The sequence below is a fragment of the Haliotis cracherodii genome, unplaced genomic scaffold (genome assembly GCF_022045235.1).
Source record: "Haliotis cracherodii isolate W230 unplaced genomic scaffold, xgHalCrac1.p SCAF_5, whole genome shotgun sequence".
In the NCBI taxonomy this organism is placed as follows: Eukaryota; Metazoa; Mollusca; class Gastropoda; order Lepetellida; family Haliotidae; genus Haliotis; species Haliotis cracherodii.
In genome coordinates, this window is record NW_027266308.1 from 51,780,321 (window position 1) to 51,808,012 (window position 27,692).

Consider the following 27,692-nt stretch of genomic DNA (forward strand, 5'->3'; position numbering starts at 1 on the left):
ATACACGTTAACTTTAAATGATAGTTTCTGGAAAGTTTTTTATAAGAGGAATTACCTCTACCTCCATTCGTAAATGGTCAGAAAAGAGCCCATTTGTTTGGACAATGTTCCTTGGCCCAAGCTAAGTCGTAGGCATACTGATTATGCATGATCCAAAACAGGAAGTGATGTAAACCACATAATCCACACATATCACACCACAAAATAGTGATAACGCAAGTCAGTAACAATAATAAGTGCATTTATAATGCGCCTGATTCCATTCACCAAGTAGATGCTCATGGCGCTACACTATTATTATTGTCTGCCCTTGACTCGCTAATGACAGGTACTTTGTTTTCCGAACTCCGTCAAGAAAATCAATCAATCCTAATTGATGTGTCCTAAAAGTTGAACAAAGAATAAGAAACAGTTTGCGCATGAAATATTTAATAGGTTAATAAGGGTTCCCCATTACTTTCCATCATAAATTAACTAGAGCAATAATTTTGCGTACCATGCATCAAGCCAAAGACTGCATAAGGAAGGCAGATATAATGAAACAAATTCAGAAACATGGACTTTATTCTGATGGTTTTATAACAAAATTATCTGCCACAATAAACTACAGTAAACTATGGTTATAACGAACTCAGAGGGACCACTAATTTCAGTTTGTTATAATATAACCGTTGTTCATTATAACCATATATACAGCATCTACACAGCAAATTGAGGAGACAAAAATCTAGTTTGTTATATCCGTCAGTTCGTTATAAATGTGTTCACTATAAACATAGTTTACTGTACTTGCAAGCTCACTCAAACAAATGTGACAGCTATCCTTAAATATTTTCCTGTTTGCCAGTATGTTATCATTATTGCAGAGGGTGATCATTTTACCTCAGGGGGCCCCTAACATATCAGCACTACCTGCAACAAACACCCACACTCACAGTGATCCCCCGCATTTGGCCGTCATCACACTGAGACAAGCCTACTATTGCAACAGTGGGACAATCAGCACAGCCCATGAGGCAAAAGGCACATACTCCATATACCAACTGCCACCTCGGGGTGACCCACTTTGCTAACCAATACATATACCGAGTGTGGATGTGTTTACTTACAGCACTATAACCTGACCTTTTTACAGAGATATAAAATACTTCGTGCCTTGATTTACCAAAATCAAACCTAGTACATGACCAGTATTTCGCAACCTCTTACAACAGTGGTAGAGGTATGGAACGACATGCCAACTCATAGGTCTTATTTTTTTTATTTAGGACAAATTATTTATGGACATTCTTAAACCAAAAGACAAAAGCATGTGTTGACAGTTTTAATAACTAGCAGATAGCGAATAAACAACTGGTCTAAGATGTACCATTATGTGAAAAATGCACTGGACCCAATCACCACTAAAGCTTCTTTTCCTAAATGAGAATTACCGTATTCGACATAATAAGCACCCTGGGAACTCTCAAAATTAGAAATAGGGGGCTCTTATTAGAATATTATTTTGGTGAAACAGACAGAGTTGAAAGATAAATTTCGTGGTTTATGCTGACAGCCTGAATTGTTTATATATGACAGATATATTTTTCCAGAATTTAACTGACCATAATTAAGGGTGCATATAACATACAAGTGTGTATAATATACGCCATTAAATAAGTCTTGTGTACGTTGATAAATCGGAAGGTGTGCTAATTGGGATTGTTCACTAGCCAATATATTAGCAAATATTGCCGTGAGCGGGCTCTTATTACGTCGAATATGGTATTACTATTTTGCTTGAATCTAGTTCTTTCCAGCAGGAAGTGCATATCAAATCTCGACTGGAAAACAATTTTGTTAGTATCAACATAATCAACCACAAACAGTAATAACAAAAAAAAAAAAGTGAGAGGCTTTTTCACATGGACAAAATAATACGTTCCAAAGTTCAAAGAAAGACACCATAAAAAAGCATGCAGTGACTGATTTATTGTCTTTTTTTCTAAATTACTAGTCAAACAAGCTTTGTAAGTCCTCACACGCTTTTACTGTACTTCACAGGTTCATGTCGCGATCATAACTCTTAAAGTCAGACTTGCAAATCTTAAAAAAATGTTCGGCTACATTAAGCTTCATAATGAGTCATATACACACAGTGTCATAAAAGTGGAACTGTCACTGTCTCGACTGGCCACGCTGGAGTAAAAGGAACTTTTTTCAAAAGTGGAGTAGAATATAATATATTATTAAGACAACTGCCCCCTATCATTGAGTAACAAACACAAGCAACGATGATATTCTCTCATGGTAATATAGAGATAATATACACTAGATCTGCATGCTTCACCAGATACATGTTATGAGTGTTAGAACAGTATTGGTAAGTTCAGCTCACAAAAAGGCTTTGTAGACAACTGATCATTCAGAACTGACGGAATCGTATATCCAATATATCAAGAAACAATGTTGTGTTCAGTGTTTGGGATCCATACATTAGTCCATATGCCTCCAGGAGTATTTATCCTTGACACAGTAGGGAACACTTCCTACACTTTCACAGCTCAACACACAGCAGATATGTTGAAGATATCCATCAGCAAACTACCTGTCAGACTTGCCGGTATGTCACGCTACAGATACCTGGTCTGCTACAGGTGTTATGCTCTACCTTCATCTCTGGTAGGTCACGCTACAGATACCTGGTCTGCTACAGGTGTTATGCTCTACCTTCATCTCTGGTAGGTCACGCTACAGATACCTGGTCTGCTACAGGTGTTATGCTCTACCTTCATCTCTGGTAGGTCACGCTACAGATACCTGGTCTGCTACAGGTGTTACACCCTACCTTCATCTCTGGTAGGTCACGCTACAGATACCTGGTCTGCTACAGGTGTTACATTCTACCTTCATCTCTGGTAGGTCACGCTACAGATACCTGGTCTGTTACAGGTGTTATGCTCTACCTTCATCTCTGGTAGGTCACGCTACAGATACCTGGTCTGCTACAGGTGTTACACCCTACCTTCATCTCTGGTATGTCACGCTACAGATACCTGGTCTGCTACAGGTGTTACATTCTACCTTCATCTCTGGTAGGTCACGCTACAGATACCTGGTCTGCTACAGGTGTTATGCTCTACCTTCATCTCTGGTAGGTCACGCTACAGATACCTGGTCTGCTACAGGTGTTACACCCTACCTTCATCTCTGGTATGTCATGCTACAGATACCTGGTCTGCTACAGGTGTTACACTCTACCTTCATCTCTGGTATGTCACGCTACAGATACCTGGTCACGCTACAGGTGTTACGCTCTACCTTCATCTCTGGTAGGTCACGCTATAGATACCTGGTCCGCTACAGATGTTACACCTTATCTTCATATCTGGTAGGTCACGCTACAGTTACCTGGTCTGCTACAGGAGTTACAGTCTACCTTCATCTCTGGTAGGTCATGCTACAGTTACCTGGTCATGCTACAGATACCTGGTCTGCTTCAGGTGTTACGCTCTACCTTCATCTCTGGTAGGTCATCTTCAGTTATCTGGTCACGGTACAGTTACCTGGTCTGCTACAGGTCTTCCACCCTACGTTCATCTCTGGTAGGTCATGCTACAGTTATCTGGTCACGCTACAGATACCTGGTCTGCTTCAGGTGTTACGCTCTACCTTCATCTCTGGTATCTCATGCTACAGTTACCTGGTCTGCTGCAGGTGTTACGCTCTACCTTCATCTCTGGTAGGTCACGCTACAGTTATCTGGTCACGCTACAGTTACCTGGTCTGCTGCAGATGTTACACTCTACCTTCATCTCCGGTATGTCACACTACAGATAAATGTTCCAACACATGGCATTTAAATTATTTAAATCACAGCCACTCCGACACAATATATTCCAACTCTTGTCTCCACTTATATTTGCTGTATCCTAGGGTACTACACAGGTCTAAGTTTCCACATGTAGATCACAACACAACGGCATTACTGATACCCAGTTTATTCTATTGCCTACAGATCTAGTGGTTAAGGTTCAAATCCTCATGAGGGGGCAGTGGGTCTGCCCAGAGGATAAAGCATTCACTCATCACACTGAAGAGTGAGTGAGTGAGTATGGTTTTACGCCGCTTTTAGCAATATTCCAGCAATATCATGGCGGGGATCACCAGAAATGGGCTTCACACACTGTACCCATGTCGGGAATCGAACCCGGGTTTTCGGCGTGATGAGCGAACACTTTAACCACTAGACTACCCGACCTCCCCTCACACTGAAGACCCAGGTTCAATTCCCCACATGGGCACAATGCATGAACTCATTTCTGGTGTCCCCAACCTCGATATTGCTGGTATATTGCTAAAGTCTGTGTTAAACCATCCTCACTAAATCACTCACTCCAATCCCCATGATTATCAAACTCTCAGAATAGCATCTGCATCCAGGTTGGTAAACACTTTAATGCATCACAGTTCATGAATATATTGTTTCGGTCTTGTTTCCATACCAGACTAACTTTGCCCACACTGACTTCAGGAATAACATTCCACAGCAAATCGTAAACAGCATTTTTTGTGTCAACATCACTGGATAATACACATTATTTGTGCTGAGGTGGGACATGTTTACACCACATTAGCAGCGTGTCCTAACCCTGTATAGCACAGGCGTAACGTATCACACTTGCAGCCATAAACCCTGGCCCTGTGTAAGACAGAGTAATATAACATGTGTTAGCCATTGCAGCCACTGGTAGTGCCTGTAGTCTTACAGTTGGTTCCTCTTTGGTTTGTGGCAATAATCTGACAGGAAAGTCTTGGCATTCCTCAGATCTGCCCATCTTACTTTCTTGTTTCACAGATTTAAAAATATTAATAAATTGCATTAGAGTAAAAAATTGGATTTTCTGCAACATTCTTTGTATTTTGGTTAAATTATATTACAAATTAAACGTGACAACATGTTTGAATATATTTTGCACCCTTTCTCTTGATATCTTAACCAATACAAACACAAGAAGCTCAATTATTCTGGCCCTATACCATGTTTACCAGAATACCTTACTTCAAATAAACTGCCTGCAAGACTTTCAATACTTGCCTTTTGTCACCTACTAAAATACTGAAATGAGTTCCCAACTCCTTCCACTCTCCGGGCAGATGCTCTACCACTAGACCATGGCGGCGGTATACATGGATGGAGGGTTAGTTGGCATGTAGTGTGGCCTTAGGGACCCAGACCACACGAACATCACATATTAAGTACATTCATGTTGTCGACAGCAGGACCTTACTGTGATGCTAAAGCATAATTTACACCTTACTTACAATTAATTCTTAATTCAATTCTTCTTTGGCTCCCTCACAACATTTAAAAGCTTCTCATTTTTTTGTTTAAAAAGAAATTAAGGTAATGTTATTGTACATACACACCCGAAAGTGAGCAGGTATACATCTTGAATATAAGAAAAATCATCATCATCATCATCATCATCATCATCATCATCCACTATATAAGTATATACTGTAGGGACCTACGCAGAGCTCATGGCAAACATCGTCATCGCCGACATCATCATCATCACCATCATCGATCATCATTCACTATATAATTATATACTGTAATAGCACCATGTTGGGACCTATGCAGAGCTCATAGCAACATCGTCATCACCAACATCACCATCATCATCCACTATATAATTTTAAGCTGTAACAGCACCACGTTGGGACCTACACAGAGCTCATGGCAATATTGCACCCTTTTAAGTTTTCACTAAGGGGCAATGAATATTTGAAAGCCAATTTAGGTTAACATAAAACAGATAAATCTATACAGTAATGTTGGTGAAATGTGTTTAGTGTTGCCCACACATGCCATGCATAAACTCAGGAAAATATTTATATAAATGAACAGACAAAACTGACACAAACAGCCACGTTACAAGTGGGGTTTGTCCTCACAAACCAGCCTGATCTAGGCAGAGATCCAGCATCAAACAACACAAGGCAGAAATCCAACTTGGTCTACAATCACAAACTTTTACTGAATTTAATGATGTATCAAGTTTGTAACTGACCATCTGTCGCTGAGCTACCATTACTGTTACAAATGTCCAAACACCTGGTACAATTATAATCCAAACATAATCAAACTACTAGTGTGAGGATGGTTTTACCCTGCTTTTTCGCAATATTCCAGCAATATCACGGTGGGGGACACCAGAAATGGGCTTCACGCGATCACATGATACCCACACGGAATTGAACCCTTATTTTCAACATGACAAGCAAATGCTTTCACCACCAGTCCAGCCCACCATCCCAAACAACTAGTGCCTGTTTAGTCAATGTATGCTCAAGTTGCTGCCACCACTAACATGTACTTTGGTTCATTATCACAACACATAGGCTGTGCATTGTTCATGAATCAATACAATATATCCTGATACACAAAGTTCCACAAAAACAATATACAAAGGTTTAACATTTCTTCCCCCTTAGGGAATTAGAAAAACAGTCAAACATAGTCATTCAACCAATCTTTTCTAAACCTTACATAGAGACCATTTTAACATGTTTCAAGATTTCTTTTCGGGGGATAGAATGTAGTTTTACTCCACAATAATCAAAATACCACCTATATCATTGCAGGATTTAACAATAACGACTTCAATATGTGTGCACACTTTGCGTAAATCTACTACGCTAAACAGATTTACACAGTATGCACACAGGTTTTTACGTTTATTCCTACATAAAAACACAAAATATGGAAGTATTTATTTTAAACTAAATCTGCCTTAAACATGTTAAAAACATACAGCAATTAATTGTCATTTCAAATAGAAATTGTGGACAAAGCTAAAGAAATAACTCAATATTTCATGATAGACAGTTGTCATCCCAACAGCACAGAAGGAGCATGTCCATGAATCATAAGATTAAAGATAGGAATCAACCGATTGCACACCAGGGTAATGTGATCCAGTACATAACATTATCCAGATGGCTTGAGGCTTTATTGTTCTATTCTTGACTAGAAAATCAGTTGAACCCAATACACAATTAATTCGTTCTAATTATGTTCTGATGCAAGTCCTGGCGACCATGTTGAAATCTGTCTGACAGCTCATGAAAGCCAGGTCAAAGCCAGACAGGCAAATGGTGCACGAACTGACAACAAATCTCACCTTATGCCTGAGAAAAACCATAATGCAACATTAACAGCCCTGTATCAGGCCACTAAACCTGGTATTGTATTTTTTGTTCTCTACAGATGAGATTGAGGCTGGAGTGAATGTTCTCATAAATCTGCTAGCACTGCATTGGTCCAATGTGACAACCTTGAGGTTTATGATCGGAACAGTTTGATCTCTACTGAAATACAACACAAGGTTCACATGCTAATCATGACCTAGAGACAGGTTCGGTGAGATTTCTTTTTCAAAAGTATGTAATTTTTCTGTACATTTTCCAGAAAAACATCCATATATATTATCTACCTTCAAACATCAACCCTGCAGGCAAGTTAAATGTTGCTGAGTGTGATCCCGAAACACAACATAACCAAGGCACTCAAGGATAGACAAAGAAAGATGTTTGTACATCCTTACCAACTTGTCATGGTGGATGATGACTGCATTGGGATTCCAGATTAGAATAGGTCCCAACCTATGCTTTGGTAAATGGCGACCAAATGGATTGGGTGGTCAGTCTTGGTGACTTAGTGTGATTGCATATTATCATTATCATTGTTGTTTACTTTATCAAACACTGGATTGTTTGCTCCAGACTAAATTATTAGAAGGCCGATGTCCAATAGCTGAAATACTGCTGCATGCAAAAACAGAAGTTTTAACTTTTTCTAATTTATGTGAAGAGAGTAATCGTACATGTAAATATTAGGAACAATACCAGAACAAATATTTATTTGTGACAATATGCTGCATGTACATGATGTAGATATCATGTGTTTACAGTACTGTTATTTCACAATGTGCCTTGTTGTATTAATATGCAGTACTTATAATAAAACACAACAGGAAACATCTTCTGAAATTCTCTGAATACTCCCTTATCTTTTCAAATAAAATAAAAGTTTGGAGAACATCAAGATATCAACTTTTTCAACAATAAAGAAGTTGTTATCCATAAAAGCTTCAGTTCTACAAATCAGTCTAGACAAATGGTCTAGGTCGCCATATTGTGTGGTTTTGCAGTCTGTGGCTACACAGTATCAGCTACACAGGACATGTTTCTATAGACTATTCAACATCGCTGTCTGTCCCCAGGCGTGTCACTACGTTACTATCAAGCCCCACTGCCCCTGCTCTGAAGGGTCATTCAATATAGTCATGAGACATGACACTTATTAGTTACCTTTTGTCAATAAGGGAACTCCTTTGGCATAAAGTTACTTGTGAAGTGGCCTATGGGTTTGAGTTGATAAGTGATATATATCGTGCAAATCCATACAATTAACTTGACATAAAACAGTGTGATTGACATTCTGGATACACCTTTAATACAAGTTCTCAAAATCTGACCATGGTAAACAATAAGCACTACATTCCGTAAGGATAGTTTATCTAGATGTACATATTGTTCAAGAGTTGGGGTTGTTGAAAGCTGCACAGCAAATCTGAAGCAGTATCATTTAACACCATGCAAAGATGGACATATGTCCACTAATCTGGCTCACAGACTATAACCAGGTCTTTAATTGGGCTCAGACAGAAACTTGAGTATGAGAGCGGGGTAAGGCTGAGATGGAATTGAGCCCAATGTCAAGGACTTGAATACCTTACCAGGGGAGGTAACTCACATCTTCAGTTCTCTTCAATTTCAGACAAAGACAAACAGTACAGTATCTGGTAGAGGTGTAACGATACAGGAGGGTTGCGATACGATACTTATCACGATACAGTGTTTACTGGTACAAGCTAAACCAAGTTGATGTCTTTCTGCTCTCTAAGAGATGTGACAAGTACAGTTGAAGAAGATATAAGGTGTTTTTTTACTGTTATAGCAAATTGTCAGCAATACAGTATGTTTTACTGAAACAACAAACTGGCTTTGAAACTGTTAAACGTATTTCATGTTTAAAAGTACTGTATTTTCTTGAGTATAGTGCGCACCCATGTATAAAGCTCACCCCCCTCTAGCGGGTTCAATATTTTGGAAAAAAAGAAATTTGAATATTATGCGCAGAAAAAAATTACACCATACCCCTTCAGCGAAATCCGGCAAACGAACGGGTGATGAGAAACTTTGTCAGTACAAATTCGAAATTTGAGATAAAAAATCACCAGACATGTTGATTTACCGTTTAAATTGTATTTTTTGTTCATCTAGGCATTGTTTTATATCCAGGGATTAAGATTACCTTGTGTATTTTCTCGTAAACTAAGCCGGACACAGCAATCAGCTGTACACACGTTTTCTTGGAATCTACTGGTGATTCGGTCAAGACACACCCAATGATATAACTTTACAGGATTTTAATGCAAGGATCAGCAAAAGTTGTATCTGAAACTATTCTTTTATCAGGAATAATATATTCCAATATCTTGTTAATCTATATGCAGATTTTACTAAACATATTTAAAATAATAATAACCCTAAGCGAAGCAGCTGATCGCTCTTGCCGGGTTTTAATTTTTACATGGAACCAGTCTGACCAGTCACCGTCAAGGCTCCCTTGCACGTGATCGCGTGATCGCGAGAATTACGTGTTGACATAGAATCGTCCAACAAAAACAAATATGACTTTTAACAAATCAAAGTATGGCATTTATGTTACATGTATCCATTCTCTGTCAACTAAAGTTCGTTTCAAGGAGGGGCGGTCGGGTAGCCTAGTGGTTTAAGCGTTCGCTCTTCACGCCTAAGACCCGGGTTCGATTCCCGACATGGGTACAATGTGTGAAGCCCATTTCTGGTGTCCCCCGCCGTGATATTGCTGGAATATTGCTAAAAGCGGCGTAAAACCATACTCACTCACTCACTCGTTTCAAGGCGTCAATAGCAGTAATCTGACCGTGGTTGCTGTTAATAACGGTGAGTTGTGCGATCTTCCGATCGCTTCACACATGATTTCGCCGAAATTAATTAAAACAATATTAAAAGGAATTTTGAATAAAATTATAGAAATAAGTTACAAACATAAGTCCAGATATACAAAGAACACTTTTTATAGCCAGACAGTGTAATTACATAAATAATTTGCGAACTTCAGTATGGATTTGTTGACATGGTATTTCCGGTGTTACTTGCACACGGTAATGGTAATGTCTTTCCATGGGGGGAAAAAACATCAAAACTCATTAATTCTTGTATAATGCACACCCCCTTCCACACAGCTGTGTTTTTTTTTAAAAAGTGCTCACTATACTCAAGAAAATACGGTAAGTAAAACTGTGGTATGAAAATATCGTATGTATCGCGATACATGCTTTCCAAATCGATGCATCGTATCGTGGGCTGTGCATCGGGATACAATACTGTATCGCTGTATCGTTACACCACTAGTATCTGGTTATATTTGAACAAAGATGATGCTGAGACAAAAAGACAAAATGTTGATTGTGTGGCTGATTACAGATGAAATTTGGTACCTGAGTCCGGATCAGGCACTGTGACATGGGTCCTTCTTATCTACCCGTCATAACTCTTGTCTAGCTCTTGACAACCAGTCGTTATATTATAAGCATCATCACATGTGGTAAGGGTACAATGACACATTCTGAAAACTTCACCAAGCCCGACCACCAGACCCTTTAACTACTGGTAGTCAACTACTGGGGACCAGACCTATCTTGAAATCTCCAAAGGGCAGTTTCCAGACTAGCAGGATCCAAACTAATGAGTTCTTTTTGTACCTTGAGAGCAATTTTTCTAGATCAGTAGAATCTGCTTAACAAGGGTTGACAGTACTAAGAAATATAACTGAAGAGCCATGTAAACATTCACTATTCATGAACATATGTTCTTTGGAAGCATGTCTTATCAAGTAATCTGACAGCTCTACACATTCATATAGGTAACGGATATCTCCAAGTTTATGTGACTGCAGTCATATCTGCACTTCACTTTCAACTTAATCTCTGTTGTCAGTTTTAAGACAGCACACTTTCAACCAAGAATGATTCTCCACTTGAATATGTCCACCTACTATGTCAGTGATAAATATATGGTCCACTTCAAAGACAATATGCTTATCATACCTTCCAGTATGTACTGCTTGCATACAACTTATCTCGATCAATATTTGAAAGCAAGATTATACATAGTTTAATACACATGCCATATACAAATAATTTTCCTCTGAGTTTGTAAATGTTGGTGACTTGATCTGTTATACAAGAAGGAATTAACTTGTGCTGTTTTCTCCAAAAACAAACCAAGCAATCAGCTGGTGATGCCACCAACACAATTGGAGAGACAATTGAATTTTTGTATCAACTTAATGAATAAATGTCTACTTAGCATTCACAACCCTGCTGTATTTCCTGTTTAAATTATATCCCCTGTGTATGTAAAACCTTACACTGCCAACAGTTCTTCAGTACTGCTCACAAGCAACATTTGGAATAATCCTTCATAATATTCTCAAATAAACATTTTCTCTTCAAACAAATTACAGTTCCCCAATGACAGCAAACCTCCTCCTCCATCTAAACTGAGTATAGAGGATTGCTTGTAGAATACTGGTGCATTGCAACGCTCTGGAGTTCAGATCATGATCTTGAATAAAGCCAAGCGGTAAGGAAAATGTATCGATGAGAAAGGGTCCATGTATATATGAAAAAAGACATGTTACGTGGGATGTTGGTTGTGACAGAGTATGTGTTTGGCCACTGCTCCAAGAAATATAACTGTTTTCTCTCCAAAAGAAGAAGTTAACATTTTGGCTTCACAAAACATTTCTATTCAAGACATCCAGCTTTTCCAGCGAACAATGTATTTTTTCTGGAATAACTTGTGGAAAACTAAATTTCCAACAGTATTTTCCAGGACATGTTTTTTCTTCAATAATCTCAGGCTCTTCCTCCCTACCCCCTGAATAGCAAATATAAAACATCAGACCTTCACTCTAATGTAAGGAATTGAGAGGGTCCCAAGATTCCTGTAGGAGTATACCTCAAGGACCTGCTTTATAATGTAACTGTGGCACACTTGTATCCCAATAAAGTGAATGACATACACATGTGCTGCTCTCCCCCTCTCGGGTCACTCTGACACAGACTCGTAGTATCAGCACCACCATGTTTGTGTGTATCTGGAGATAACCTCTCAAGTGGTCTTCTGCCACCACCAGCAACAGCCTGGGTCAGCTGCTATCAACATTACATACATGTTGGAGTGACTACAGGTTTACATGCTGATAGACCTGGGCTGAAATGTTTGTTCATCCTCATCACCATGGTTACGATGCAGATTCAAGAAACACTGAATGCTTGAACTGCAGTAAGTGACTGCAAGGCAATGTTAAGTTTTCAGAGTTTGAACGATAGTTAAAAAACTTTGTTCAAACGTTGATGTAAGTAAAACTTATCAATAATAGTAACAAGGCAATTATATAGCCCTATATGCTCTTCTGTTTTATGAAAACAAATCCTTATTATACACAAGTAAATATACTCAGTCATGTAATGTTTCAGTCTTAGTAGGGGGTGCTTATAAAGATTACTTACAGATTAGTCTAAAAGTTCGTCAGGAGGTACATATTGGAGCAGGACGTTTAATAGATCAAATACAGTACTACTCAAAATAAGTTAAGAACACACGAATTCTGTAAGAATTGAGTGTTCCTTAGCTTTTTGGAGTAGTATATACAATAAAAATAGAGCCAGAAAAAGCTCTTCATTTTCAGACTGAAGAAATATAGACTTGGAGTTTTCGGATATTCGTTTCAGGGATTGTATGAGAAACTACATAAGCAGGTTTGCAGCTGTGTATAACTAAAACCTGTGTATATTCACTAAGTGTTGTAAAAGTAGAGCAAGTGGGCTGTATGTATGCATGTATCCAGTTTACCACATATTCAAGGACAACATGGTACAAGCTGCAAGGCCGTCAACTCACCTAAAAATGTAGGTTTGATGGCAAGCAGTCGGTCATCCAACCTCTTCTTGACTAAATCTTCTATTGTCGAGGAGCTAAACACCCACCTGAAATATATAAATTGAGCGACATACAGCCTGATGTTTGGATAAAGAATAAGATGGATAAGACGACATAGGGCCCATTTTTCCTCCAAATGTATTAGTGCCTCTGCTTGTATAATGTTTCATGGAAAGTGAAGGTAGGTGGGCGTATCATAGACATGGATCTGCCCATGAGAGGTTTTTCAGACTTTATAAAGCTCTTCTACAAACACCAAGAAACATCTCACCTCAATGACCTTGACCTTAATATAGATAAGGGGTCAACAATGTCATCATCTGTGGTGCTCTTATGACATTTGTTTGAACCAAAATATGCATTGAGAAAAAATAAAGAAATTTATTCAGCCCCACCCTGAGAATAATAAGCAGCAAGAGGAAAGCAGGGATTATAAGTGTATAATGGGTAAAATTGTCACTTACAGTTGCTAAAATAGTCTACATGTGTTAACGTGAAATTGATCTGTCCCAAACAAACATTCCTCGTGCCAACCTGAAAAGGAAATAGAAATAGTCTATCCTTAACCCAAGATAACCTTTTACCTTGGTTCATAAATACACAGACTTTTGAAGCATTTCCAGAAACAGGAATGACAGTTTTGAGGAGGGGCCAGCAAGCATGGCAAGAGAGCACTTAGGCCTCACATCTCTCTCGGGGCTGTATTTCAGTCATGGTCATCAAGTACGGCAAATGTATGTCTTAACTGTTCGAGAATCAAACCAAGATATTCCGAATATTGACCACATACACCAGTCACTGAACTACCTCACAAGCCCAATCATCCTTGACACCATGGCACACATGGCCAACAGTTCGTCCCTCTCAACTGAAAGATCAGATATATATGCTCCATGGTATATGTCCACTAGTCGGAGACTAGTAAAATTCAGGAAGGACTAGTGACATTTCCTTGAGGACAACCACTCTCACTTAATCAAAGATGCAACTCATGCAGATCATTTTTACGAACTAATAAAAATATAAATTAATTTCTATTCCTGCATATATACTGAACAAAAAAGTTAGGGATCATGAATATCTTTTGGGATATGAGCAGTTTTATGAAATTGTGTGCGCAGTCTTCACTACAAAAAATATTCCCAAAATCATTCATGATCCCCCAGTTTTTTTTGTTCAGTATAAGGAGAGAAGCACCCAGCATGAGTCTTGGTTTCTTGGTGTCATTGTCTGATTGATTGTTCGGTGTTTAACGCAGCACTCAGCAATATTCCAGCTTATGACAAGTGTGTCTGGGCCATGCAATCCAGTAATTGACATCATGGACATTAATTGATCCATGCCATTGGGATACAGTGACTATGAACCAAGTCACCGAGCCTGACCACCAGATCCATATCATCGCCTCTTACAATAAGCATATGTAGCTTGGGACCATGCACTTTATCATTTCCCATGAAAGTGCTGTGGAACTTGCATATACGTGGGGGTTCTGAGGGGTTTCATGGACAGAAGTAGGGGAATGAATATTATTGAACTTCTCAGTCAGCAATATTCCAGCCATATCACTGTGACCTGTAAATTTCCATGTATATACCACAGCATGACACCAACAGAGCTTGAGCAACAATCCAAGCCACTGGGGTATGTACAGTGACACACAAACGGCTACATCATAGTGTATGACCAACCGATCCCCTTTTAGGGTCCTCTTGAGAAAAGCATGGGACACTGGGGACTCATTTTAGAGTGTTCCATAGACAAGAATGGGGCACTGGAGACCTATTTTAGGGTGTCCTTAAGACAAGTGTGGAACCCAGAAAACCAATTTTAGGATGCTCTTCTGACAGACAAGCATGGGGCAACAGGGACCCATTAAAGGGAGCTCTTCAGACAAGCATGGGGCACCAGGGACCCATTAAAGGGAGCTCTTCAGACAAGTATGGGGCAACAGGGACCCATAAAAGGGAGCTCTTCAGACAAGTATGGGGCAACAGGGACCCATAAAAGGGAGCTCTTCAGACAAGTATGGGGCACCAGGGACCCATTATAAGGAGCTCTTCAGACAGACAAGCATGGGGCACCAGGGACCCATTTTAGGGAGCTCTTCAGACAGACAAGCATGGGGCACCAGGGACCCATTTTAGGGGACTTGAGACAAGCATGTGGCACCAGGGACCCATTTTAAGGTGCTCTTGAGACAAGCATCGGACACTGGGGACCCATTATAGGGAGCTCTTCAGACAAGCATGGGGCACAGGGGATCCATTTTAAGGTGCTCTAGAGACAAGCACAGGGCACTGTGGATCCATTTTAGGGTGCTCTTGAGACAAGCATGGGGCACAGGGGACCCATTTTAGGGTGCTCTAGAGACAAGCTCTGGTATACAGCATGTGACGTACAATGTATTCAATGTATCTTCATACAATACTGCGGTTAACTATAGAAGCCATTGTGGGCGATCACAGCCGTCAATAACCCACCACACAGTACCAGCAGGAGCAGATCCTTCACTTTCTAACACAAGCAATAAAGCTGAAATGTGCTTCAATGCATTCAACTGCACATCCAGACTGACGCACCTTTGTGTTGAAGCAACGCGGGAACACGGCTAACTCAAACACTTGAAAACTTCTCAGTGGGGATCCCATCCAACTAAACACACTGAGAAAACACCCCATGCACTGGGAAACTCTTGTCTCATTCAAACCACATAATCAGTGTTCAACTGCATGCATTATTTAGGAATGTTTTATATTGTCTTCCTATTGTTTTTGATATTCATATCATTTTAGTATTTATATCATGTACAATAGCACCTACCATATGTATAAAAGATATAATACTTGCAGTCCTGCAAATATGTTCTTAGGTCGATGTGATCATGTCAATATATCTCAAAGGATATACCATCTACCAATCTAGGTCTAGCCTCAGATAGGAGTGTGGGTACAATCTACCAAACCAGGTGTAGGAGGCTAATTTTGACGATAATCAAGAAAAATGTTGTATCTTCGACAGCTGAAGGCCAATCATTATTCCTTTACTGTTTAATGTGATCAGAGTTGTCATCAAATATTTATCTCCATGAATAATTAACACCAGCATTAAAGATAAGATCACTTATTCCAGAGGTTAAGGGTGAATAGCGTCTTCTTGCAAACCAAGCAACCATGGCAATCATGTGTCTTCAGCTGTCTTTGTTTTACTTAAACTAAAATATTCACTCCAGTTTTTGGACGTTTACAGTAACTAGACATGCCATCTACATGACCTGGATGATCTTTGAAATTTAAAAAAAAAAGAACCTACCATAGGTGTTTACTAATAACAAACAAATAATGTTTGTCTGTTTGTTTAATGCCACTCTCAGCAATATTCCAGCTATATATACAGCGGTCTGTAAACAATCAAGTCTGGCCTAGACAATTCAGTAATTGATCATCGATTTTCAAAAACTGGGATACAATGACATGCATCAACCATCTCCGCGAGCCTTACCACCCGATCCTGTTAGTCGCCTCTTACGACAAACAAAGTTGCCTGTTATGACAAGTATGGGTTGCTGAAGACCTATTCTACCCCAGATCTTCACGGGGGAAGACAAGCATGGGATGCTGAAGACCTATTCTACCCGGGTCTTCACAGGGGGAGACAAGCATGGGATGCTGAAGACCTATTCTACCCGGGTCTTCACAGGGGGAGACAAGCATGGGATGCTGAAGACCTATTCTACCTGGGTCTTCACAGGGGGAGACAAGCATTGGATGCTGAAGACCTATTCTACTCCGGATCTTCACGGGGGGAGACAAGCATGGGTTGCTGAAGACCTATTCTCCTCCGGATCTTCACGGGGGGAGACAAGCATGGGTTGCTGAAGACCTATTCTACCCCGGATCTTCACGGGTGAAACAAGTAATGATGATGTAGTCACGGGTGTCTATGGTTTACCAGATTGATCGTCCTTGATCAATAGGGTAGCTTGATGTAGTCCAAATGAAAAGAGTCCCAGGGTTTCAGATTGGTTGATTTTCTAGGACATCAAGACTGTCATCCACAACATCATAAAGATTATTTTCCAATTTGGGAATGACATCGAAGACCGTCCTGTCAAAAGTGTACTGAGAATGTACTAATGCTATGTGTCTCAAAATTTCTTTCTCTTTCAAAATGCTGTACCAATGAAAATGACAATACCACAGTCATTTCACCATAACTTGGAGAAAGTGCAAACTAAATTGCAAGAAAGAATTTGAATTTGTTCAAATTCTAAATTTTTAGAAAATACATGAGGTCAACCCAGCTAAACACCAGTACACATTAAATCTGCTATACAACATGATACAAAATCATTTAGCTTGAAAAGTGATGCCATCACCATACTTTCAGTGACAAACAACAACATAGCTTGCCAAGTGATGCCATCACCATATTTGCAGTGACAAACAACAACATAGCTTGCAAAGTGATGCCATCACCATACTTTCAGTGACAAACAACAACATAGCTTGCAAAGTGATGCCATCACCATATTTGCAGTGACAAACAACAACATAGCTTGCAAAGTGATGCCATCACCATATTTTGAGTGACAAACAACAACATAGCTTGCCAAGTGATGCCATCACCATATTTTCAGTGATGAACTAGCCAAAGGCAGCAAGACAGGAATGTGAAGCAGCCCTGCCTGCCCTATGTGATAGACATGTCACACACCACCGAGCACACCACTCACAACTTCTGTCCTGACACACCTCATCGCACAATGACACAGTACTCACAATCCCTCAGCGGCATGCAAGTGCAATTGGGTTACAAATAATTCACAATTCCCATACAAAGTTCAGGTGATCCTGGGTGTGTTTTTCAGCCTGAACAGTAACATATGCTAACAAATGTTATATTTGGGATATCACTTTCCCAGTAAAGTACAGATTCTCGAACTTTTTTTTTTGGTGGGGGAGGGGTCGAGTCCCATGCAGGATTTAAACCCTCACTGCCAGAGTGAAGCACCTAATCGCCAACACACAAAGTCAGCGATCTAATGCACTCAGCCACCAAGGCTTCCACAAAATGAAAGTCTGACAACCGGTAGTCTGGATCATGTACTTTGTGTACCCCTCTAACAAGCGTAAATCAAATAGCGTTGATTGATGCTCATGATGTCAATCAATGGATTGCCTGGTCCAGACTCGAATATTTACAGACTGCCGTCATATAGCTGGAATATTGCTGAGTGCGGCTCTAAACGACAAACAAACAACAAACAACCAACAAGTGTAAATTGGCACGGCTCCCATTGGCCAAAAGCTGACTTTGTGTGCTGGCGATTAGGTGCCTTATTCTGGCAGTGTGGGTTCGAATCCCACTTTCTAAATGGCATTGTGAGTTCATAGTAACATAAGATGCCTGAAAGTGAATATATATAGTATGTGTACATTTAGCTGTTTAGTTTTCTTTATTCATTTCCAGTAAACACCTGGATTTGATCTCCACAAAGATTGAGAAAGATGGCTCTTCAGCTCACCTGAATTTTACTGGAATATTTGCAACACAATATTCGAAGATGTTAAAGGTCATACTTAAAAGGGGGCAAACAAGAATATGCCAGCAACAAAAATGTATGAATATTTAATCATATGCCATAGTATAAATCATATTATATGCTATGTTGCATACCACAATCTTACTGCATTTCAAATTTCATTTCATGATAATTCTAAAAATGCCTTAGCACATGGCAAAAATTACATTTTCAATATGGCTGCTATGGATGCCCTGTCTAAAATGGGACCTGAAGTCTGTTGACAGCTTTCAGAGCAATATAGCTTTAAAAAAACAATCAACCTTTCAGCATCACAGACCTCTAGGGCTGGGACAGGTCCAAATATACTACCAGAGGACCTACTCTCTATTACCACGATTACCCGACCATACCTGGGTATCCACTGTAGGTCTCAAGAGTTGGGTACTGATTGGGAATTCTTTGACCATCGCCATGGAAAAATGTATTAGATACACGTATAAAACAATCTGGCAATGCATACACTGAAGTTTACTGAAGTTTTATCTTTATTCAAACATATAAATTTCAGAAGGAATGAGTGCACAGTCAGAATATAATGCGAACATTGGTGACTTGTAGTGTAACAATCAAGTTCCAGTTAATTTTTGTCATTAAACAATATCAATATATCACATGACTAACCACGGGTCCGGGTAGTCCTGTGGGTACCCACTCAGTACCCACCGGACACGAGCACCTGAGTTACCTGTCCAAGCCCTACAGACCACATTGTTTGAGAATTATTTTAAATATACAATTTGAAAAAAAACGCCTACAACTGATGGACATGTTAAGTGTCCACCTGCTTCGGCAGTATTTCAGTTCATGCTTTCCTGAGAGTATTGTCCTGTCTTGACAGTGTGAGTGAGTATAGTTTTATCCTGCTTTCAACAATATCTTAGCAAGGGGACACCAGAAATAGGCTTCACATATTTTACCCATGTGAGGAATCAAACCCCAACTTTGGCATAACAAGTGAACGCTTTAACCACTAGGCCACCTAAACATTGCTATCATCTTCAGAATCTGTCAATGCTTCAATACAACTGGACAATGGACTTCCCACCTGAATTGTGAAAGAGTGAGTGAGTGAGTGAGTATGGTTTTACGCCACTTTTAGCAATATTCCAGCAATATCACGGCGGGGGACACCAGAAATGGGCTTCACACATTGTAGCCATGTTGGGAATCGAACCTGGGTCTTCGGCGTGATGAGCGAACGCTTTAACCACTAGGCTACCCGACCGACTGAATTGTGAAAGAGAAAACTGAAATAAGCATAACTGTGTATTATGCTACACTCATGACTTAAAACTGGCATTTTTTCTCTGTACCATTTTGCACCCAAAATATATTCTTTGCAAAAACAAAACAACAGAGCGGTTCAGTCAATAACTAATATAGATGTATTTTCCAAATACATTGTGATGACTATTCATTCAAAACAGTCAACCTTCATGTCATTGACAACTACCGTTACAATATGTAACAGATGTTAAGGCAATTTTTATCCTATTCAAATGTGCTTGATTTAGGCTTCTGTTATAATAGCAACAAACGTTTGAGTGTTTCTGCACAAAAGTGGACAACTTTTTACTAAATGAACATTTTAATATATTATATCATGGATACATGCTCGGTAAAGAGCACTATAGCCTCATGTAACTAAAACAGCATGTTCAGTTGTCAAGCAATCCATATCAAAAACAAATTGAAATCATGTTTTTTTGAAAGATTACCCAATGCAGTGACCCACATGAAGGATCCTGGTCCTTGAGGTCAACTGCTAAAGTACTGGACCATTTGAAGTAATAGACCCCCTTAAGTTATACTTTAAACATTAGGGGTAACCATGGTAATGACAAAGACCCACTTGACTTTCAGGCCTAAGTTCAAACCCTGCTGAGTCAACAGTTTCACTGAACATGCTAAAAGGACTAGTGACTAACATATTCACAGAGTTACAGCTGGATATCAACCGTGAAGATCCTGGGTAGAACAGGTCTTCAGCAACCCATGCTTGCCGTGAAAGGCGACTATGCTTGTCTTAAAAGGCGACTAACGGGATCGGGTAGTCAGGCTCGCTGACATGGTTTATGCATGTCATCGTTTCTCAATTGCATGGATCGATGCTCATGATGTCAATCACTGGACGGTCTGGTCCAGACTTGATTATTTACAGACTGCTGTCATATAGCCGGAATATTGGTCAGTGCGACGTTAAACAAGAAACGAACAACAACAACAAAAAAGTTGATATTAAACTCTACTTATTGAAGGATATAGAGGGACAAACATATGTGGAACAATTTTTGTCAAAGTACAAAATTATGTCCAATTAATCCTTTTAAGATTACCACCATGTTTTAGCAAAGAGGTGACATACCAAATATCAACATACCATGCTTAAGAAGCATTTTTATTGAAAACACACGTAAACTTTCTTCTGCAATATTAATTTTCAGCTTTAACATGTACCAAATAATATACCTTAAGAAACCAACACCCGTTTAACAAGCTGGAGCTACAACAAACATCCTGTTTAAGAATATATCATATTTCCTACGCAAATATTTACTGTGTGCATGTGCAGCCACTGTTAGAAACTGATCATGCAAAATGTTCAAATAACCTGTCTTGCAAGGTGCAAAAAGCTGATGAAGATATTTCGAGACGTCTGCCAGACACTGACTGATGATGAGAGCAATTTGTATATATATATATATATATATATATATATATATATATATATATATATATATATATATACAAAAATGAGGTAAATGTTCACTCGGTGTACATGTAATATATAATAAAATAATAAAGTCCACGTTAGTCCATCATCTTCTTTATATCAGTTTCATATACATAGTACTTTCGCTGTCTCATGACAGCTCTTCAGTGTTACAAATTCACTGAAGAGCTGTCATGAGACAGCGAAAGTACTATGTATATGAAACTGATATAAAGAAGATGATGGACTAACGTGGACTTTATTATTTTATTATATATATATATATACACACACACATACACAACTTGTGATCTGTAAACTGAAGATAAACCCATGACAGGCTTGACAGCCATCTCAGTTGGAAAACTTTACCACCGACATCACAAGGGCATGTAGGCATATGAAAATGTAGAAACACATCTGAACAAATAAAAGAGCATTTTTTTCATCATCAGAAATTGTATGAGTCCCATCCTGATACTCCTTTTGTCATCTTGGTTCTCCTTAGATCTGTCTACCTGATATTACCAGGTTTTTTCAACATTTTTATAATAAAAACATCCTTAGCTATCCTTAAGCTTTCTTATAGCATACCGTATTCAACGTGATAAGCGCCCCGCTCTAATAAGCTCACATGGCGATATTTGCTAATATATTGGCTAATGGACAATCCCAATTAGCACCCCTTCCGATTGATCAATGTACACAAGACTTATTTATGCGTGTACAATACACACTCGTTAGTTATATGCACCCTTAATTAATCATGTTAATGGCAATTAAATTCTGGAAAAAATAAATCTGTTGTACATAAACATTTCAGCTGTCATAAATCACGAAATTTGTCTTTCAACTCTAGTTTTTTCACCAAAATAATTTCTAAGAGCCCCCTATTTCTAATTTTTAGAGCGCCCTGGGCGCTTATTACGTCGAATACGGTATTTGCCCATTTTAATCTGGTTTATGTATCCAGCTACTTTGCATGGGTGTTACTAACTTTAGTAATCTTGTAGTTTGTACCAAGAGCCAAATGATATTATGGGGTATCAAATGATTCATTGTGGTTTGATGTATAATATGCATGGCCCTTAAAATAACTGTCCATTTTGGATTGCACACAGAGCACAAAAGGATTTAACCAGATACGCTAGATATATATCTTCACAAAATCATTTTATACAAGCAATGTCACAGTGACTCCCTTGAGAAAGCAGAGCTGCAAACCTCGACCTAGGTGGAATATTGTTATAGCCGAGCAAACGTTCCCGGATTTCCCATTGAAACGTATATTATTATGCCCCTGAAAGAGGTATACCTTTTGTATGCATTTTGATAAAGTTTAATGATGTAGAATCAAAATAAATTTGTCGTAATGGATTTCACATGGACGTTAATCTAGAAATTTGGAACAAAATATGCATCGGAAACACCGACATGTCTGTATATATAAAAGTAGTTGTCCATACATCCTCAGCTGGGAGTGATCTCCCTTGTTGTCACTAAACGTAAACACAAACGCACAATGGTCACAGGAAATAGTTAATGAGATAAATACTGCTCATGCAAGACATATCACACAGTTAAAGTTGGTATTGTAGCGAATATAAATTCAAATTATAAAGATTTATCAAAATATACAGTGAATATGCTTCGGGAAATGCCGACCCACACATTTCATTGTTAGCAGCGTGCCACTTGCCATGTGTATCTTTATTATACTAGTAGGATAAATTAAATATTTTGGCTAAATGATCGTAATGACGACAAACGTTGTGTAATATATATATTTTTCTTATTTAATAAGACCAAAAACAAAAGTGCTAGTGGTATGAGTTAGGCCTAGACATGGCTACACCGTGCCGCACTGCCAAAGGTTAATACTGCTTTCCTCCCCGCTAATAATGATTACAAAGGCGTCTGTCGGTTTACACGTTCTAATACTAGAAAACACAAAGAAAGCAAGTTGAATATTTTCTGTAAGAAAAACACAAGCAAAGATTTATTTACAGATTAATGAAGGAACCTTGCAATTCAAGCGACCCCAGCCCTCTAAAGCCGGAACCAGTAAGAAAAAATAAAGTTCTCTTTTAATGATGTACACGAACAGTGTCTGATTTGTGGGCGACAGGACGGGGACATCACATTAGGAACAATCCATGGTTCAAAATGTGTAGTCTCAGCTGCACACAGTCGTCAAGATGAAGTATTGAGTCGCATCATAAACGTCAAGCATGATGATTCACTGACATTATCATACCTAGATCTGTCAAATCAATAAAGTGGTCGTCTTGTTTAATCTCTGGCTTCAAAAAGCATCGTGGTTACAACAAACTACTCACAATTCAGTCTTTTGAACGAGCTGTTGACCTAAATGCAGCAGCAATAGGATTGGGGGACATGGGTGTAATTGGGAGGATAAAAGGTGAAGTGAGTGAGTGAGTATGGTTTTAAGCCGCTTTTAGCAATATTCCAGCAATATCACGGCGAGAAGGTTTATATCATGAGACTTGTATGAGACGATTTCTGAGAGCAGCCAATCAAGTACAACATATGAATGACAATGACGATGATCACACGATTTCTGAGAAATCTGTGTATGATGAGGCATTTGCAACTAGTGGAGGAGATAGAAATCGATCTTTTCACAGAAGGAAAAGCTCTATCAATGGCAAAATTCACCACAAGATATAATGAACTCATAACAAATCAGTCCTCAAACAACAGCAACTACAAAAGTGACAAACTTAAAACGAGACTCTGTCTTTTTTCGGCGACAGAATATCAGTGTGGAGTATTGCTGGCAAGGGGTCACCAAACATGTTACCCAGCAGTTCCATAACTCTGGCTGATGTAATCCACGCAGCTAATGCTGCAAGACGGCTTACTGCATATTTGTATGACCCCAAAGAAAGCATGAAACCCATTCACCATGACCTCAACCTCACGAGAGCTAGGATGTGCATGAGAAGAAATACAGACCTCTCTTTCCCTCCTCCTTGTGAGTCCGGGTTTGAACAGCACGTAAAACGTGCATGGGGCAAACACAAATTTGGAGTGAGTGAGTGAGTGAGTTTGGTTTTACGCCGCTTTTAGCAATATTCCAGCAATATCACGGCGGGAGACACCATAAATGGGCTTCACACATTGTACCCATGTCGGGATTCGAACCCGGGTCTTCAGCATGACGAGTGAACGCCTTAACCACTAGGTTACACGGCCGCCCCCAAATTTGGATGAAGTCACATGAAGCACTGTCTGACCTTGGAAGTCCTTTAGACTTTGGGTGGACAAAAACTGTGAACATGTCGCTTGTACCGAACTTCTTTGAAGGGCAATCTGCATCAGAGCTGCTTGAGAGCCTTGTGTGCCACTGTGTACGTGGTATCTGTCACACCAGATGCACATGCAGACAAAATAATTTGACATATGTTGAATTATGTTCTTGTGGGGCTCAGGAGAAATGCAAAAACAATGCTGATGGACTTGTGTGAACGCTGTGAACGACGTTGTGATTGTTGTGAACGCTGCGAACGCTGTGAACGCTGTGAAGGTATCTCGTTGAAACTGTTAAAATATTTGTTTATACTGCGCGAAATTGTCTAACAATGTAACATACCATAAAGGGTAGTAGCTATAGCTTCATGGATAAAGCCATGTTAGTAGTTAAGGAATTATTCACTTTTAACTGTCTTCGCACAGGATTACACTGATACTTAAGTACAATATAAGTACAATACCTATTTGGATGACTTATTGTACAAGCTGTTCTTCAGAATCTATATCTTTAAAGATTCTGTGGCCATCAAGTCATAATGACTCGCTATGAAATAATTTACAAGCAATGAAGTATGTATTGCCGTCATTTTATTTCGGAATAGCATAGAAAATTGACTGAAATTTACCTACATTCAAATGCCTGATAAAAAAAAACTGTCCACATCGTTTTTATTACGACATGCATTTTTGTAATCCATATGTTTCAAGCTTTCATTTGATATATAATATGACTATACCTCTTCCCGGGGCAAAATGATCATCACTTTCTGGTCTCGTTTCCTGCTCTATTAATACCTAATTAAGACTCAAGTAGAACTAACACTCTTTGACTTGTCATTGCACTGAAAATTTATTCGTTCACATGTGAGATCAACAAAGGTGCAGAGGAATAATGTCAGTTCTCATTGTCAGCTGTGCTGCATCAAGGTAATATGCTGACCGGATTACAGGTGGGAATATACTGTTCACAGAGATATTCGCCTTCACTGTATGTCAATAAGTGACGCTCTGCTGGCTAAGCAGTCAAGCGTGTACATTTCAGCAGTTCATGCTGGGACGAATATCAAGGGCAACTGTTCAAGCAGGAAACACAAGCTGCTTCTGCAGGCTACATGCACTTTGGGGAGCCTGACAATTCTTTTAGAAGTCTAAATTTGTCTATCAGTGTGATACAAAAAGACAAATATTGATTTCATAGTCGAACAATACATGACAAAAACAATAAAAGTGTCATAGATCAACCAAGAGTGTTAGATATTTCATGATATGTTAACTGATGCTTTTTACTGAGTTCTAATGAAGCTGTCACATTGCAAATCCCACCTGTCAATATCCAATGTTGACATCGAATGCTAACGCCACGCGTCCGAACTCACACCTGTTAAGACAAAACATGAACTTACCATCTATTCAGCAGAAAGTTAAGCCATTCCACAGTCTCGCTCTGTCGCAATGCTCTTTTTCTGTGTAAAGTAGCCTCTTCAAAATCCAAGTGTCTTTTGATAATCCGACTGATCTTAGCTCTCCATATCACAAATAAACAAGAAACTAGAAAGAATACCCACAGGAATGAACATCCATAGCAGCCGAGCCCCCATGCAATAGCAACCAAGGCTGCAACCAGAATATACATTCCAGTGAGGCTTGTCACAGCCTCTTTCTGTCCATCCCTGGCTGCTTTTATGTCCACATTTTTTACATCACCATTTGCAACTTTCGTCGCCATCCTGAATTTACCGCTTACTACGGTTACCACCGTCTAGTGTACCATGTTGACATGTCCAATCGGTTCCTGACTAACATTTGACCTCACAGCGATAAAGTATTTTCGCAACGACTTGTTAACATGTTAAGACTTATTTGAGTCGTCTACTGGAGCATAGCTTGGTGCATGGTTACGGGGTTTTCACAGGGGGAATTACTCTTTCTAAATCTAACGCGGACCCAACACTTATGGAGATACCAACACTAAGTGTGACTATTACTTTACTGACCAATGGGCTAATGACTTTAAAAAGGGCGTGGCGATCGTCGCAAGTCAACAGACATATAGACAAACAGGTGTCTAAGAACAATGTGTGTACAGTACAATTTTCATATAACATTCAAGATACTCAACACATAAAATATACATACATCCATAAAGGAATTACGAGATATTATGCATGAAATAGACAAAACGAGAGAGCTTACACGAGTTTCGTAAAATCAATATTACACACATGCGAGCGCATGACTAACTAAGGGTAAGTCGGGGCTAATCTTCTGCAGGTTTTATAGTGCTAGCCAACTGCGATACCATGCTGCAGTTTAACCCACTGAGACACAATATACAGACTTTGAGCCCGTGGGTTCTTGCTTCATTGCCTTAATGACGAGCGCCAGGCAGGGCAACAACAAGTACCGTCTATTTTTCGTATGACACGGCTAGGGGTTCGAACCACCGACCTTCCACACACCGGGTAGATGCTCTATCCACTAGACCACGGAGCCTAAGTGGCGATTCTACTGATCGGGTGACTAAATTGGTTGAACGCTTGTCATCGTACACAAACGGTTTGGATCGTTTCTCATAAATATATGAAAACAATAAATTGACCACCGCCTGATGAGTGCGGCGAAACAATATACACACATATCAAAGCCAAGAAACGTATTTGTCCCGGGTTGATTTATATGTAAAGGCATGCATGTATTGTGCTGGATAATAAGTCATTTTCTAAAGACAACAATGGTCCATAACTTGAATGAGATGTTACTTTTCCATTTTTTTATACTTATGTGTCAAACGCTTATGAATATAGTATGGTCATGAACAATGAAGTGCTGCTTCATTGACCTCATTCAAAATATTTATGATTGCCAGGTAGGAACAGTGTCAAAAGGTTTGGAAATTATGGAGGGAAAATGACACTTTCCGTTGACTCATAAATATCATAAACAAAATTCATATCACGCAGAAGGCATAACTGAGTCAATAATAAATTGTACGTATCGCACCCGTTTGAAGCT

The 27,692-nt window shown here is 39.3% G+C and overlaps 1 protein-coding gene across 3 annotated transcripts in view; it reads right to left on the reverse strand.

Moving 5' to 3' along the window:
• LOC139444212 (uncharacterized) overlaps nt 1–26,478 on the reverse strand; it is a 73,268-nt gene extending 46,790 nt beyond the window's left edge. For all 3 annotated transcript variants that reach the window (XM_071225125.1, XM_071225124.1, XM_071225123.1), the window contains exons 1-2: nt 26,084–26,478; nt 13,066–13,151 (exon numbers count right to left, since the gene is read on the reverse strand). In XM_071225125.1, the coding sequence (XP_071081226.1) occupies nt 13,066–13,151; nt 26,084–26,406 (409 nt within the window). In that variant the 5' untranslated portion in view covers nt 26,407–26,478. The remainder of the gene's footprint in view (nt 1–13,065; nt 13,152–26,083) is intronic.
• Between the last annotated feature and the right edge of the window lie 1,214 nt (nt 26,479–27,692).